At 50.0% G+C, this 17560-nt stretch overlaps 1 protein-coding gene across 2 annotated transcripts in view; it reads left to right on the forward strand.

Annotated features, from left to right (window-relative positions):
* Positions 1–12432, forward strand: part of STK11 (serine/threonine kinase 11) — a 64626-nt gene extending 52194 nt beyond the window's left edge. Inside the window, exons 9-10 of one of the 2 annotated variants that reach the window (XM_081846305.1) lie at positions 8035–8273; positions 12032–12432. In XM_081846305.1, coding sequence (XP_081702431.1) covers positions 8035–8249 — 215 coding nt within the window. In that variant the 3' untranslated portion in view covers positions 8250–8273; positions 12032–12432. Of the gene's footprint in view, positions 1–454; positions 1202–8034; positions 8274–12031 lie in introns of those variants that run through there. The other variant, XM_081846306.1, reaches the window with a different exon arrangement.
* The last annotated feature ends 5128 nt before the right edge of the window (positions 12433–17560 follow it).

A 17560-nucleotide genomic window follows, 5' to 3' on the forward strand; every position in this document is an offset into this window, starting at 1 on the left:
TAATAGCAACCGTAATATTGTGCAGATCGCAGTGGAGTCCATAACCAGGGGAACGGCTTCCCTGCAGATGTGCTGGGAGGGGAGCAGGGGAGGAGAAATTACTTGCCTTCGTTGTGTCCCTGAAATCAGCTGAAAGGAGGTGGTTTGTGTCCCCAAGGTTTGCAGTAATCATGCAACTAGCAGCTGCAGTTGCAATCAGAATTACTCAGCTACCCTTTGCAAACCAGGTTTGTTATCAAAATTTACAGACCGTTTGCAATGAGCAAACGAAAGTTGCCTTTTCAGCTGAATTTGGGGGGGGGGGACTTGAAGCATCTGCCGCGTTCAGCTATTTCGATTGCTTTCGTTTGATTTGCTCCTTTGCAAGCCGCCGAAATCTACACTTCCGACTTGGGTTGCCTGCTGCGCGCGTGTCCCACCCTCCCTGACGGCTCCCGTGTTGCGTTTTCCTCAGGTGACGACAGCGAGGCAGGGCTTAGAGAGGACGAGAGCGCAGATCAGGAAGGATATTTTGCACTCCTCTTCGGGGAAGGAGATTCCACCGCCGCTGCCACCAGCTCAGAGGAAGGAAGGAGGCTTAGCTTAGATGGCAAGAGAGCTCAGGCGAAAGAGGAAGACAACAAAGCGGCTTGCTTTTCCACCAGCTAGGACCAGTCCCTGGCCTTGAACCGGGAATGGGTGGGCGGGAGGTTGTTGGGGGAAAGAACCCCTTTTAAACCATAGGTGCCCCTCCAGAAATGCCCAAATCGCGGCCGGTCACCTTGCCAGTTCCTTGCCTTCTTGAAAAGTTAATGTACGTTCTTAGCGGCACTACTTAGCGCTGCAGTCCCGTGCCAGGGCCCCTTCCTGGTGTTCCCCGGTCACAGTTTCCATGTTCTCCACCCACCCAGAGCCCCAGCCCCCCTCCTGTGCCATGCCCTGCCAGCACCCTTCTGATGTTTCAGGCCTCTATGGCTCCCTTTAGCCATGCTCGCAGCACTAGCCCGAAACCTCTGGCCAACTTGGCGCAAAACGCCAACCCCCGCCTCTCTGAGCTGTGTCGGCCCCCTCTGTGGGCACCGGCGGCGGATCATCATCACTGCGGCGTTAATCGCTGCCGTTATCTGCCACCCGTCTAATCAGCCGCATCTTGGAGAGCCGTCAGTCGGCGTTCTTGACAGCGTGGTGGGTTGGCTTCTCCCCTCCTTGACACACACACACACACACACACACACACACACACACCCCTGGGGAACACGGGCTCTTAAAAAGTTCTGCCGCCCCCACCCCCTTTTATCCAGATTTATTGTTATTGTTGTTGCTTTTAAAAAGTTTTTTTTTTCCGGAGAAAAGCTGTTCTTTTCCACCTTCAGTTTGAAGAGCGAAATAAAAAGCTTTGTTGCATTTTGAAATTCTCCCTTAAAAAAAAAAAATGTTTCCAATCCGACTCTTCGCTTTAGAAGCTTTGCAGTTCGGCTTACGGCAGGGTCAGTTATCTGTCGAAGAATATCCCCTGAGTTTTATATGATCTTCCTGAACGCTCGGAAGACATAAAAACACACACCACTAATTTAAAACTCCAGCTCAGAACGGGTGCAAAATAATCCCAAGTTGCCAAACATTTTGTGGCCCGGGGAGAAGAACCTTTGCGAGTGGAGCAGAAACCTCTAGCTGGGTCTGTGCAGTCAGAGAAGGCAGTGTAAGGCTTCCTGACAGGTTAGAAGAAAAGGTAAGATTGTGCCTGGGGTGGAAAAAGTCGACAGGGAGGCGGGTTTTTCTCTCGTAATAATGGAACTCTGGGGTCATTCAGCACAGACTAAAGAAAATGTCATTTGCACAGTGCAGAGTTCATAGAAAAAGAGAAAGGGACCCGAGGGTCATCTAGTCCTCTAGGAATCTAGGAATCTCGGCTAAAGCATCCATGACACATGGCCACCCAACCTCTCCTTTCTTGTCACTCTGAAGCCATGGATTCGGGTCCTACCTTCCAGAGCAGGAGAAAACAAGCATGCTCCCTCTTCCGCGTGACAGCCCTTAAGATATTTAAAGCGTTCAACTGTGAAACTCCCTGCCACAGGGGGCAGCCCTGGGCCACCGCCTTGGGTGGCTCTAAAAGAAGATCGCACAAATCCGAGGAGCAGAATTCATAGCCAGGACAGCTGCTCTCTGCCCCCGCGGTCAGAAGCACAGTATACATCCAGGAGGCTAAGTTCGGTTAGAATTGGGTACTCACTCCCAGCCTTAACGCTAAATACATTTCTTCTCCTAAGGGTAAAGGGACCCCTGACCATTAGGTCCAGTCGTGGCCGACTCTGGGGTTGCGGCGCTCATCTCGCTTTACTGGCCGAGGGAGCCGGCATACAGCTTCCAGGTCATGTGGCCAGCATGACTAAGCCGCTTCTGGCGAACCAGAGCAGCGCACGGAAACGCCGTTTACCTGCTGGAGGCGGTGCCTATTTATCTACTTGCACTTTGACGTGGATTCGAACCACCAACCTTCTAATCGGCAAGCCCCAGGCTCTGTGGTTTAGACCACAGCGCCACCCGTGTCCCTATTTTCTTCTCCTACCCCACTACAAATAAAAGCTTGGCGGGGCATGAGGGGGGAGCCCCAAGACTTCGCCCGCTTGGGCAGAATTCCTTAAGTTAGATCTAAAGCACGCAGCCAGGGTTCGGAGGGTTGAGGAGGAGAAGAATACAAACTCTTTGACCTTACGCGGCCACTGCACTAACATGGTTTTAACCTCACGTGCCATTGGCTTTTCCCACCTGAGATACCTGCCTGGGCAGAACGGCCATCGAGCAAAACAGTTGCGAGGAACACCGGCTCGCTCGCTGTCACCCGTGGAATGGCTTTTAAGAAATAAACCCGTGAGACAGGGTACCGCCGTATTGAAATAGCCTTCGCCATCTCCGCAGCTACGCGAGCTACGGGGACCGGTTCCCTTCCGGCCCCTCGGGGTGTCCTACTTTCCAAAGTCATGAGGTCTAGCAACTTGGGAGTTAGGGACTTTGCTTGAAGCAGCTGCTGCGAGGTGGCACGCCCGAACAGCGCCGCACTGTTGCATATTCGGGAAACGCCCCAACCGACGGGGGACCCCTGTGGGTGAAAGTGGCGGTTTTGCCACTCTCTCCAGAAATCCTTTTGTGGATATCTTCCTATATGAATAGAAATGCGGGGTGTTGTCAGGTTCTGCATCTGCGGCGGGGGGGAGAGAGAGAGAGACTTGGCGTAGCAGAGGGGTCCCCTTTTTGCGTAGGGTTTGGGGTGCCGTATTAAGAGAGCGCCAGGAAAAAACACGAGCCCTGTATCGGGATGGCGACTCCCGCAGCGTTTGAGAACACCAGCTAAGCTGCAGGCAGAGGTGGCAGCGGAGGGAGAAGAGAAAACCAGGCGAGTGAGTCACTTGCGGAGGCAGGAGCTGGCTTTCATTGCGGGGAGGGAAACTCATTAAGGTTCCCATTGATCAGAAGAAGGCGCTTTGGAGGGGTGGCTGCTTTGCATTCCCCCCCCCCTCCTCTGCTCCCTCCTTCCCCGCCAAAGCACTTAAAAATTGATATTGCTTGGCTGAATGTACTTGCATATATAGATATAAAATCCTCAACACACTATTCTTTACTTGGCCAGGAAAGTAGAGGTCCCCCCTCTCTCTCTTTTCTGCTCCCCCCCCCAAAACCCCCCACCCTCTCCTCTCATTTCTGGCAACCCCATGGTTAAGAACCCGAAGGGGTTTGCCACTCTCTCCAGAAACCCTTTTGTGGATATCTGTCTATATGAATAGAAATGCAGGGTGTCGTCAGGTTCTGCATCTGCAGCAATGGAGTGAGGGGGAGGCCCTTTGTTTTTGTTTGTTGCCTTTCGTGCCCCCTGCCCAAATGGCTTCGGGAGCAGCTTGCAAACAAAGCGAGGCAGTTGCTACCTCCGCAGGACGACTGCGTTAGAAGAAGGAGGGGGAAAACACCAAAACCCTCCACGACATGCAAGGGAAAGGGGACAGGGAGGGAAGAGGAAAACCAAAAACCCCGACGCCGATTTCTGAAAGAGATTGCTCTTATAAGAATGATCCGCTGACCCAGTTCAAGGGCTGGCGGAGGCGGTCTTTTTGCTTGATTGCTTTTATTTCATTTTTATTTGTTAACATTTGCATTCCACCTCTACCTTCCACGGAGCTCAAGGTGGTTCTCCCTGTTCCATCCTCACAGCAACCCTGCAAGTTAGCTTAGGCTAAGAGACAGCAACCGGCCCAAAAGTCACCCAGCGAGCTTCAGGGTGGGTTGAGGTTTTGAACCCTGGACAGCCAGCTCATGGCCCAACGCTCTAACCATTGTGCCACACTTCTGTCCCCCCCCCACTGTCCTGCAAAGGCCAGGACACATGCATAAAAAGATTCAGCACATCAAATTGAGATAAATAAATGGGGATGAACGGGCTGCTACTCGTGAGCAAAAGGCCCTCTCTGGGGATCCACGCAATGGGTCTTTGAAACAACCCCTTTTGCAAAGGTCTTAGGCAACGGCGTGTGTTTTTTCTTTTGGAGGGGGGGCCTGGAGCTCCCCAGGGAGGAAGGACAGCACGCTTTGGGTCGTGCGTAAGTCCTTTACGGTGGCGACTTACGTCTCCCCGGGGGCCCCCGTGGGTGCTGTGACGGGAATCTGCGTCCTTGGGCGAAAAAGCAATCTGCAATCGCCCCTTCTCCTAGCTCTGGCTGAGTCATCCGGCTTGAAAAAGCCACCGCTCCTCTGTGAGAAAATTACCTTGGCAGGATCACCGGCAGCAGCGGGGGGAGCGAGTGCGAGAGCGGCAGACGCGATCGCAGAGGGCATTGTTAGCCGAAGGCACGATTGACGTCCTCCTTCCCTCCCACCCGCCCCCGTAGCTGAGCTAAGCAATTGTCGCTCTGCCTCATTTATATATTTTTTTACGGGAAAGCAAATCGCTTGCACTCTTCGTGGTTTGTTTTTTCCCCCCTGGCATGGCGTTGCTGGGCGGTGTTGTAAACAAAAATTTGCCCTTTTCCCTTATGGGGTATCCAAGAGCCCATATAGAGTCCTTACATAGGTTCCCTATTGGTAGGAGAAAATAACAGAGGCCTACCAGAGAATATTGAGAAGCAAAGCAGCTAGTAAGCTTGATCTTTATTGATCTGTTGCAACAGGGTGCTCCCCTCACACGCAGGAAAGGAGGAGGGACCCAGAAAAATGGCTTGCAAGGCCTTATAAAGACTTTTGAAATTGCCCCCCTGTAGATCAAGACCACCCCCAGAAACATCATACATACATCACAGAAGGGGTGTAACCTAAGACCACCCCCCAGATACATCACACCTACATCACAGAAATTTTAATATTGTTTTTCTCCTGTCCTCCTTTATCTCCTGTCTGGCGGGTTACTTGATTGGATTGCCTGGGGAGCCTGGCCAGTCTTTTGTGATGATAAATACTTAGTTCCTGGGCCAGGTCACAGGCTCACACCCTATTCATTGGTATCTGAAGAAGTGTGCATGCACGCGAAAGCTCATACCAAGAACTGACTTAGTTGGTCTTTAAGGTGCTACTGGAAGGAATTTGTTTTGTTTTACCCTATTCAAACACAGACATACAGTGGTGCCCCGCAAGACGAACGCCTCGCAAGACAGAAAACCCGCTAGACGAAAGGGTTTTCCATTTTGGAGGCGCTTTGCAAAACGAATTTCCCTATGGGCTTGCTTCGCAAGACGAAATGTCTTGAGAGTTCCTGTGGGTTTCCCCCCCCTTTTTTTCCCCTTTTCCTAAGCCGCTAAACCGCTTATCAGCTGATCCGCTAAAAGCCGCTAAACCGCTAATAGCGCTGATCCGCTAAGCTGTCAATGGGCTTGCTTCGCAAGACGAAAAAACCGCTATACGAAGAGCCTCGCGGAATGGATTAATTTCGTCTTGCGAGGCACCACTGTATCCTTAAGACAGGATTTGTGAAGGAAAAGACAATGGGGAGGTTTCCCACTTTGACCTTGCAGAGAAAAGATTTGCTCAGTTTAGGAATCAAAATGGTTCCCGGTTGGTCTTCCTGTGCTGATCTATGTACGTGCTTGGTTGGTACACTTAGGAACATCACCATATATCTAAGACCATAAAATTCCTATCACAGCGGTAGTTGAGAAGAGCCAGCTGTGGTGCCGGCGCTCGCGGCGTCCCAGATTTGCCTGGGAGAAGACTTGAGTTCGAGTCCTCCCGCTCGCAGCCAAAACCTACTTTGTAGGGTCGTCTTGGGGCAGAGCAATGCACACGCTACCTCAAAACCCCTTTGGGAGAGGAACAAGGCAGGATATAAACCTCCAGAGATTTATATAATAATTCAGAAGCGGCAAGGCTTCCTGTAAGAGGCAGCCTTTAAAAGAGAATTGGGGGGGGGGGATGTGGAAAAGTCTACAATAGCTGCTCACCACGGTTCTCCTATTGCAGGCAGCAAATGCTGGGGATCTCGAGTGGGGAGATTCGCACTCGGGACCTGCCCCAGGGGGGCAACCCTTTGGGACGTCCGGTTAACTGCAGCAAGGACAGGGTCCTGGACTAGGTAGCTAGCTCCTCTTTGGCCAGATCTGGCAGGGAGGGCTGCCGCCAACCCAACTCCACGGGGGCACATAGCTGTCAACCTTTCCCTTTTCTTGCGAGGAATCCTATTTGGAATAAGGGAATTTCCCTTTAAAAAAGGGAAACATGGACACCTATGCGGGGCAGCTGGTCGGCTGCTGAGAAGACAAGATGTTGAACTTTAAGCATCAAGCGTTTTCTCAAACCTGGGTGCCCGGCTGTCGTCGGACTACAACTCCCATCATCCCCAGCTAGTAGGACCAGCGGCCAGGGATGATGGGAGCCGTAGTCCAGCCAGAAACCCAAGTTTGAAAATAAAACTTTTCGGAACTATTTTGACATAAATACAATCCAACAAATAGGTGTGTTTTGACTCCCCCCTCGCACTCCGTTTATGGTTTCTTTTATACGGTGGTACCTCGGGTTACATAAGCTTCGGGTTACATATGCTTCAGGTTACAGACTCCGCTAACCCAGAAATAGTGCTTCAGGTTAAGAACTTTGCTTCAGGATGAGAACAGAAATCGTGCTCCGGCAGCACAGCAGCAGCAGGAGCTAAAGTGGTGCTTCAGGTTAAGAACAGTTTCAGGTTAAGAGCGGACCTCCGGAACGGATTAAGTACTCAACCCGAGGTACCACTGTGTGTATATATTTATATATAACACTGCAACTCCTACATTACTCCAATTATTAATTTCTCCCCAATTCTCTTTTTAGCATTAATTTTTAACTGTTCGGTTTAAATTGATCCCGCTGATGAACAGTAACATTTCAGACAATCCACAAATTTCCCCCAGTCTTTGATAAAGTTCCCCCACCTCTTGGTTCCCTATTAATCCCTTAATTTTTGCCATTTTGGCATGGTCCATTAATTTAGTCTGGCATTCCTCCTTGATTGGTACTGAATCTTCTTTCCATTGGCATACATAAAACACTTCTTTTTCTTTCTTTCAACCTTTTGGTAACTCTATAGCAGGCATAGGCAAACTCGGCCCTCCAGATGTTTTGGGACTACAACTTCCATCATCCCTAGCTAACTGGACCCGTGGCCAGGGATGATGGGAGTTGTAGTCCCAAAACATCTGGAGGGCCGAGTTTGCCTATGCCTGCTATAGAGTTACCGAAAGGATGATGGGAGTTGTAGTCCCCAAACATCTAGTGGGTCGAGTTTGCCTATGCCTGCTATAGAGTTACCGAAAGGATGATGGGACTTGTAGTCCTAAAACATCTGGAGGGCCGAGTTTGCCCATGCCTGCTCTATACCAATTCTCCCTAAAAGAAATGCTTCTGGTTTGTGTGTTTTTTTAAATTAAAAGTTATTTTGAGCGTTTTCTCCCAATTCATTTATAAACCATTTCCCAGGAAGTTCCCACGTTTGAGGTTTAGATGCTCTCGTCTGCCCTCTGCGCATGCCCCATGGCACAGACCTCCCCTGTACCTCCTTTTTTCCCCTTCTTTTTTCCGTGTTCCCGTCCGTTTGCCTTCCAGGACAGGTGCCTGACGAGGAAGCGAGGCAGAATGGGCAGAGCCGCTGCAGCCGGGGCCTCCCCAAGCCGGTCTGCATGAACGGGACGGAACCAGCCCAGCTCGGCGGCAAGACAAAGGCCGAGCGGAGGGCCAGCGCCTCGTCCAACCCTTCGCGCAAAGCCTCGTCTTCCACCAGCAGCAAGATTCGGAAGCTGTCCACCTGCAAGCAGCAGTGACGGCCTGAGCATCGCCCACCGCAGGTCTGTAGGTCTTCGTCTCCGCCTTCCTCTCTTTTTCCAGAAAGGTGGTGTCGCCCAGTGGTTAGAGCGCTTGCTTTGCATGCAGAAGGCCCCAGCTTCAGTTTCCAGGAGAGCCCTTGCCAGTCACTTTCGGCAGCGCTGAACAACATGGGCCAGTGATTTGACTCGTAGAATTGTATAAAGCGGGAATAATAATAATAATAATATATTTTTTTAAAAAAATATTTATACCCGCCCTCCCCAGCCAAGACCGGCCTCAGGGCGGCGAACACCAAATATATAAACAATTGATTGAAATACAGCTTGAAAAACAAGATTAAAATACAGCATTAAAATTATTATTGTTATTGTTATTGTTATTTTATTTATACCCCACCCTCCCCAGCCAAGACCAGCCTCAGGGCGGCAAACACTAAATATAAAAACCATTGATTGAAATACAGCTTGAAAAACAAGATTAAAACACAACATTAAAGTAATAATAATAATAATAAATTTTATTTATACCCTTCCCTCCCCAGCCAAGACCGGGCTCAGGGCGGCTAACACCAAATATAAAAACAATTGATTGAATTACAGCTTGAAAAACAAGATTAAAATACAGCATTAAAATGCAGCCTCATTTCAATGGAAACTCAATCAAAAACTTTTTGGGGGGTGAAAAGGTCAAGTCTTCACCAAGGCTAGCTATCCAGACTGGTCCTACGTGGGCCAGAAAAAAGCCAGGGAAGTCCCCAAATAGGAGTTCCAACACAGAAGGAGAAAGGAAAAAAGGAAGAGGGGGAGGGAATCAAGTTGATTCCAAGCCAAAGACCCAACTGTTACAGGCCCTGCGGAAAGAAATCAGATCCCGCAGGGCCCTGGTCTCATGAGACAGAGCGTTCCACCAAGTCGGGGCCAGTGCTGAAAAGGCCCTGGCTCTGGTTGAGGCTAATCTGACTTCCTTACAGCTGCCTCCTCATGCTTTGTGATGGAGGATCCGTTCCTCCTTCTCCTCTCTTTCGGCAAAGTCAGGGCAGGAGGAAGGAGGCCCTTATCAAGTTAACCAGAGGAACTCACTGCCACAAGGTGTTTCGCACCATCTAGACTCGCAAGCATCCTTTTCGGGGTGTTTTAATCCCCCCCGAAAAAAATAGAGGGTGCTAACCAAGGCAAGGTTTTTTGTAAAAAAAAAATATTAAATGCATGTATTGTGCCTCTGAGCTTAAGCGAGCGGGGATAGCGGGGCAGACGCGATCATCTCGTGCATCCAGCTTTCATCTGACTTGATGTATATCCCTCCCTTTCCCAGCTCTGCAGAAAACCCTGAATTCCTCCTCCTCTCTCTGTCTCCCCACCCCGAACAAAATAATAATAACAAAATCCCTCCCCGGCTGTTTTCGCCCAGCTCTCCTGATTCATAAGCTCAGCCCAGGAAGAAAGAAGAGAAAATTATTCATCTGTGATCTGCCCACCCCCGCCTGGCCTCACCGCAGTAATGCACTTACCGGTGGCGCCTTCTCTTCCTTGCACCCCCCCCCAAAAAGCTTTTATCTCCTTGGCTCGCATCCAGGTTTCTCTATTCTCTCCCCTCCCTCCCCTGTTCTTCTTCTTTCGCCTCCTTCCTCGCTCCCAGCTAAGTCTCCGAATAGCTTCGGAAAATAAGATGGAACGAGTATCTCATGCAAGCGAGACTGAATCTGTATCAGGAGGGGGGGTGTCGTCCCCCCCCAAAAAAAACCACAAGAAAACTCCAAGATAAAGAGATTTGCAGACGAGCATCGCTCCCCCCAGAAAAAGGTGGCTGTTGAGCTTTTGCTTGCCGGCCCGGCCAAGGCAAGCCCCCAAATAATCCAGCCGAAATCTTCCCTCCAGGCCCTTCATTTGATCAAGTCCTTTGCAGCATTAAAAGAAGAAAATCTCTTGCTTTTTCGGAAGCAGGCGGCCGTGTTTCCATCTCTTCTTCCCCCTCCAGGCTAAACCTTTCTCCATCTTGACCCCCCCCCTTCTGTGAACCACCAACCCCACCCCATGTTCCAGTTTGCCTTCGGCCGCTTTTGCTTCGCCCCAGAACTGGACGCAGGTTTCCTGCTTTAATTCGGGGGCCGAAGCGAAACCGGGACTTCGGAAGCGGCGGTTCCCTTTAGCGCAGCCGAAGATTGCGTTTGGCCTCTTTGCAGATGCTTCGCGCTGCTGGCTCGCGGTTTTTATTTTTACTTCTTGGCCAAGGTAGCAGGCTCTCTCTTTTCTTGCTTTGAACCTACTCCCGGTAGACCTGCTGCAACTTAGCAGGGTGTGTTTTCTGTGGATCTCCTCTGCAGGCCCAGAAAGCCATGAAAAACGCTAAAAAGACCCCTCTCTGCCCTGGCCAGCTGCCCCAGCTAAGCCTCGCCAAGGTTTTCCGCCTTCTGCCTTTAAAGACCCCAGACATCGGGCCTCATACTGTTTTCCAGCGCTTGCTAAAAACATTTCTGCTTGGATGGGCCAACCCAGATGTTTTAAAAGCCTGCGCAAGCTCCGATCTGCTTTTAGCCTGTTGTTAAAAGATGGAATGTCTTAAATTAAGTGTTGCCAGTTTTTCTCACAATCGGAGAACTGGGGGGGTTGGAAGGACACCAAAGCGGTCATTTAGTCCAATGCAATGCAGGTATCTTTTTTCCAGCGTGGAGCTCTAAAAATTGTGTCACCTGTTGTTGTCCTGTGTGAGTGTCTGGAGGCTGTTGGAGGATGGATGGTGGCTAATGGATTGAGGTTGAATCCTGACAAGACAGAAGTACTGTTTTTGGGGGACAGGGGGCGGACAGGTGTGGGGGATTCCCTGGTCCTGAATGGGGTAACTGTGCCCCTGAAGGACCAGGTACGCAGCCTGGGAGTCATTTTGGACTCACAGCTGTCCATGGAGGCGCAGGTCAGTTCTGTGTCCAGGGCAGCTCCACCTGGTACGCAGGATGAGACCCTCCCTGCCCGCAGACTGTCTGGCCAGAGTGGTGCATGCTCTAGTTATCTCCCACTTGGACTACAGCAATGTGCTCTACGTGGGGCTGCCTTTAAAGGTGACCCGGAAACTACAACTAATCCAGAATGGGGCAGCTAGACTGGGGACTGGGAGCAGCAGCTGAGATCATATAACACCGATCTTGAAAGACCTACACTGGCTCCCAGTATGTTTCCAAGCACAATTCAAAGTGTTGGTGCTGACCTTTAGAGCCCTAAATGGCCCAGTATACCTGAAGGAGCATCTCCACTCCCATCATTCTGCCCGGACGCTGAGGTCCAGCTCCGAGGGCCTTCTGGCGGTTCCCTCCCTGCGAGAAGCAAAGCTACAGGGAACCAGGCAGAGGGCCTTCTCGGTGGTGGCGCCTGCCCTGTGGAATGCCCTCCCACCAGATGTCAAAGAGCTAAGCAACTACCTGACATTCAGAAGACATCTTAAGGCAGCCCTGTTCAGGGAAGTTTTTAATGTGTAACATCTTAGTGTATTTTTGGTCTTTGTGGAAGCTGCCCAGAGTGGCTGGGGAAACCCAGCCAGATCGGCGGGGTACAAATAATAAATTATTATTATTATTGAATGAAGGGCTGTATGCAGATGTTAATAATAATAATTGTAGTTGGGTTTTTAAAGTTTTAAATTATGCACTCTTTTGCACATGGGTAACTGTGACACAACAGAGCAATATGCAATAAATCGCAGAACTTTTTCTGACGTCCGATTTCTCTCTCTCTCTCTCTCTCTCTCTCTCTCTCTCTCCCCCCTTTTCTTTTTTTAAAACTCTTTGCAGCCAGAGCCCCGAATTACTGCGCTTGGCGGCCGCCGTATCCCCTCCTCGGCTCTCTGTGCATCTCCCCCCCCACCCCGGCCATGCCCTTGCCCGCCCGCCCACCCCCTCCCCACGCCGGCATCCCTGGTAGCCGACCCCCCCGTAGACCCCTGCTTGCGATCCAAAAAAGAGAGAGCCAAGAAACAGGAAGAGAAACACCTTTTTGTAAAGAAAGAAAAAAGACGCAATCCTTTTATTTGGGGAGGGGGGGGGCAGAAGAAGACGACACCCAACGCCGGTTCAGCAAATCCTGCTTTTTTTTAGACTGAGAAGAAGAAAAAGCCTGGCTGAGCTTCACCTCCCGAAATCCTGTCTGTGTGGCCGTCCGGATTCCCACGACTTGTTTTTTTTGGGGGGGGGGGATTTTGAAGTGGGAGGGGGCTGCTCCTGGTTGAGGGGGGGCTTTTTGAGATGGGGGGGCGAGTTTCCTCCCGCCATTCCTCCTCATGTTAGAATTTTTGAAAGCCATCGACACGCACTTTATGTAGTAGACTACTGTTATATAATATATATATTATATATTATATTTTTTTCCTCCCCTACCCCTTCTTTCTTTCTTTCTTTCTTTCTTTCTTTCTTTCTTTTCGGCCCCCTCCTCCCTCTCTTCCCCCCTCCCTCTTTTTTGAGGGGGCGGGGAGGGCAGTTTATATTTGCAGTTATCTTTAGAGAACTTCCTTGCACATTTGTGACCGTATCTGAAATAAATGGAAAGAGCTGGGGAGGGGAATGTCGCGGCCTGCAAAAATTGAGAGGGGGGGGGGGGGAGAAGAGAGGTTCAGAAAGTGGGGAGGGGGCGTTATGGGGAGGGGAAAACCCGGTATTTAAAACGTCAACAAAAAGATCACCACACTATTAAAACGAAAATAAAAAAATCTGCATGCTGTTTATAAGGGCTGGAGCAAAGGGAAGTGAGTGGTTTTTTTTTCTTTCTTTCCTTTTTTTCTTTTTTTAAAAGAAAATAAAAGTCAAAATGGAGCCATGGGTTTCTGAGCCTGTTTTTTTTTTTGGGGGGGGGTGGCGGTGCTGATTTAGCCCAGCCTGGGAGGAAAAAAACATTGAGCTAGATACAGTGGTACCTCGGGTTACATACGCTTTAGGTTACATACGCTTCAGGTTACAGACTCTGCTAACCCAGAAATAGTGCTTCAGGTTAAGAACTTTGCTTCAGGATGAGAACAGAAATCGCACGGAGGCCCCATTAGCTAAAGTGGTGCTTCAGGTTAAGAACAGTTTCAGGTTAAGAACGGACCTCTGGAACAAATTAAGTACGTAACCAGAGGTACCCTGTATTGGCACGTGGAGATGCCCAAGTCTTCCATAAAAGGAGCGTTTGGATGGATGCAGCTCTGGGGCGCGGCAAAGACCCCCTCGGATTTTGGGGGGACACCTTACACTCTATGAGATACAGAGAGGGGAGGAGGCAAGATCTTTTTCCATTAAGGGAGCCCCTGCCAATGCACTTAGGTCCCTCTCCCTGGGAGAATGTGGTCCCTGATTCGGAGGTAAAATTTTTGCCTCCAGCTGGACCCCTGATGCCTCCATGTTTGTCACCATTTCTTGCACGTATAGCCCAATTTTCCCCTCCCAGAAGGGTAAAGGGACCCCTGACCATTAGGTCCAGTCGTGACTGACTCTGGGGTTGCGGCGCTCATCTCGCTTTACTGGCCGAGGGAGCCGGCATACAGCTTCCGGGTCATGTGGCCAGCAGGACTAAGCCGCTTCTGGCGAACCAGAGCAGCGCACAGAAACGCCGTTTACCTTCCCGCCGGAGCGGTACCTATTTATCTACTTGCACTTTGATGTGCTTTCGAACTGCTAGGTTGGCAGGAGCAGGGACCGAGCAACGGGAGCTCACCCCGTCATTGCGGGGATTCGAACCGCCAACCTTCCTTTAAACCCTGAAAATTATGCTTGAGGCGCAGCATGGTCACTTGGCAAATTACTTGGCTGAGCGGGGATTCGAACCCAGGTCTCAGTCTGACACAGAATGCCGCAGCACGCTGGATCGTTTGCCGTCTGCTGGGAAAGAGCCTTTTCCCGTTGCAGCTGCAGTTCAGAGCTCTCTGGGCTGGTGGGTCTCCCAGTTCCCCCAGTCGCCACTGCGGTGGTCTCGACGTAGCTGGACTCCAAACTCCCGTCAGCCAGCAGTAAGAAATAAAGGTAAAGGGACCCCTGACCATTAGGTCCAGTCGTGGCCGACTCTGGGGTTGCGGCGCTCATCTCGCTTTACTGGCCGAGGGAGCCGGCGTCCAGCTTCCGGGTCATGTGGCCAGCAGGACTAAGCCGCTTCTGGCGAACCAGAGCAGCGCATGGAAACGCCGTTTACCTTCCCGCCGGAGCGGTACCTATTTATCTACTTGCACTTTGACGTGCTTTCGAACTGCTAGGTGGGCAGGAGCAGGGACCGAGCAACGGGAGCTCACCCCGTCATTGCGGGGATTCGAACCGCCGACCTTCTGATCGGCAAGCTCTAGGCTCTGTGGTTTAACCCACAGCACCACCCGCGTCCCTTAGTGAGAAATTACAGGAGTTCTATTTCTTTCCCGCATTTTTATCCCGCTGGCATCCTTAGTCCTCTATTATTCATTCTCACAACAACCCTGTGAGGTAGGCTAGACTGACTGGGGAAGGGCCCCAGCTTGGTGAAGGAGCACCTATCTTGCATGTATACGTTGCCAGGATCAGTCCCAGGGTGGCGTCTCCCACAAGGGCCGGAGACCCTTTTGGAAGCTCCGGAGGGCTGCTGCCAACCAGTGTAAGCACTACTGTGCTCGATGTAGGTTGGGCTGACACTGCAAATTCACTTCCTGTCTATGCCTTGTGGGAGAGCTTGTGGGAAAGTGCAACAAAACAATTAAAAACTCAAGCAATTACACCATGGGTAGGCAAACTAAGGCCCGGGGGACGGATCCGGCCCAATCGCCTTCTCAATCCGGCCTGCAGACGGTCGGGGAATCAGCATGTTTTTACATGAGTAGAATGTGTCCTTTGATTTAAACTGCATCTCTGGATTATTTGTGGGGCCTGCCTGGTGTTTTTACATGAGTAGAATGTGTGCTTTTATTTAAAATGCATCTCTGGGTTACTGTATTTTTTGCTCTATAAGACTTACTTTTTCCCTCCTAAAAAGTAAGGGGAAATGTGTGTGCGTCTTATGGAGCAAATGCAGGCTGCGCAGCTATCCCAGAAGCCAGAACAGCAAGAGGGATCGCTGCTTTCACTGCTGTCCTGGCTTCTGAGATTCAGAATATTTTTCTTCTTGTTTTCCTCCTCCAAAAGCTAGGTGCGTCTTGTGGTCTGGTGTGTCTTATAGAGTGAAAAATACGGTATTTGGGGGCCAGTCCACTGTCCCTCAGACTTTGTGGGGAGCCGGACTATATTTTGAAGGAAAAAAAATGAACGAATAACCCAGAGATGCATTTGAAATAAATAACCCAGAGATGCATTTGAACAAATAACCCAGAGATGCATTTGAAATAAAAACACACATTCCACTCATGTAAAAACACCAGGCAGGCCCCACAAATAAGACAGAGATGCATTTGAAATAAAAGGGCACATTCTACTCATGTAAAAACACACTGATTCTCAGACCGTCCGCAGGCCGGATTTGGAAGGCGATTGGGCTGGATCCGGCCCCTGGGCCTTAGGTTCCCTACCCCAGACCTAGAGGACACCTGCTTGGCGAAACCCACACCAGGGAGTTATAACGCCAGGCCCTATGTACTACCTCTGGGGCTGACAGTGTCTACGACTTAAGGGGGAAAGAAGACCACAGACACCCATTGGAAAACGTTGGCACATTGTTTATTTAATAAAGTCTTGTATTTTTATTTTTATTTTTTGCTCTCCCCCCTCCATTGAAAAAGGCGGGGGGGGGGAAGGAGGTTCGTGGTTTGGTCTGCTGCTTTTACGAAGCGGGGAGGGGGGAAAACAGGCTTTTGCGTTGCCCCCTGCTGACAACAAAAAAGACAAATTGTGATCATAGGATGGCCAGAGTTGGAAGAGACACCCCCCCCCAAACACACATACAGAAGGGTCTTCTAGTCCAACCGCTTTGCAAGGCAGGACTCCCAAGCTAGACGATTATGACGGTTTCGACAATGACAAGAGCAAGATGGCAAAACGAGCCAGGACTTTGGAATAAATAAATAAATATAAGTATATATATGTATATATATTCTCACATCTCCAAAAGAAGGGGGGGGGGAGAAAATATCGTCCAGCCGCATCTCTTGCAGTAGACGTTTTTCACTTTTACAAAATTAAGTTTCTCTTCTTTTCCAGCTGTGCGCCCCCCCCCCCAATTCCCAACCCCTTCAAGTAGTGCTTTGGACGTTGATTTTGAAAGAAAAAAAAAAGAAAACTGGAGGGCAGGACCCACACATCCAAACAGGCGCACACACACCCCACTCCTCCCCGAACCCCCCCCCCCCGGTTGACATGCAAAAGAACTGAAGCATGGAAAGGAAAAAGTTAGAATTTGGCACACATCCCCTGCATGGCGGTGTTGGGAGATGGATGGGTCAGTTTGCCCCCTCCCCAAGCGATGTGCTTGTAGCCGCGTAGTAGCAACGATACGTTAAAAGAAAAAGCTTGCTGCCGCCACCTTATAATCTGCTTAAAAATTAAAGGCGCAATAAAACCGCCTGCTCGTATAGGTGAAACTCGAAAAATTAGAATACCGCGGGAAAGTTCGTTTATTTCTGTAATTCAACTTAAAAGGTGAAACTCATGACATGCAAAGCGAGACATGCTTCTACTTCTCAGAGGTCCGATATTGCTCTATTTGCAATCCTTGTTTTGCTGATTTCATTGAATATTCTGATTTTCTGAGATTGTTAATTGGTTTCACCTTTGAAGCTGAATTACTGAAATACAGGAACTTTTCCATGATATTCTAATTTTTCGAGTTTCACCTGTATATTATTTTTATTTTTCTTCAACCACAAATGTGGATAAATAATTTTTTTAAAAAAATATAAAGATAACGCGCACCCCCTTTGCATCGATTTGGAGAACAGGGCAGATTGCGGAATAACGTGTCGGAAGAGGCACGTTTTTGTAGCCGAGTGCGTGAGGACTATGGCTGATCTCCCTCTGTTTCTTCCGCTGGGCCTTACCCCCAAACTCGCGGCTCTCCTATCTCAGCCTGGGGAGAAAAAATGGGCGGCTTTCCGATGGCTCTAGACTTCCTGGCTTCTGAGACTAGCAGTCCAACAACACTGGGGGGACACACACACAGACGTCAGTCATCCCTGCGTCATCCGCTGACGCTAAGACCAGGGTATTTCTCATTCCGCTGCCCAGTTTGCATGAGGACTATAAACTTGGGAGCATTCAAGTAGCAGCTCCGACACCCCTTTTCCAATCAAGCTGTTTAGTATCTCTGCGCAAGGGATGGTGGCGCCGGAAGGAAAGCCAGAGCAAAGGAGGGAACAGGGTACAATTTTGTTGAACGGGAAAAGTTGAAGATAATAAGAGAATCGG

The sequence above is a fragment of the Podarcis erhardii genome (assembly GCF_964252035.2).
Source record: "Podarcis erhardii genome assembly, chromosome: 18".
NCBI lineage: Eukaryota > Metazoa > Chordata > Lepidosauria > Squamata > Lacertidae > Podarcis > Podarcis erhardii.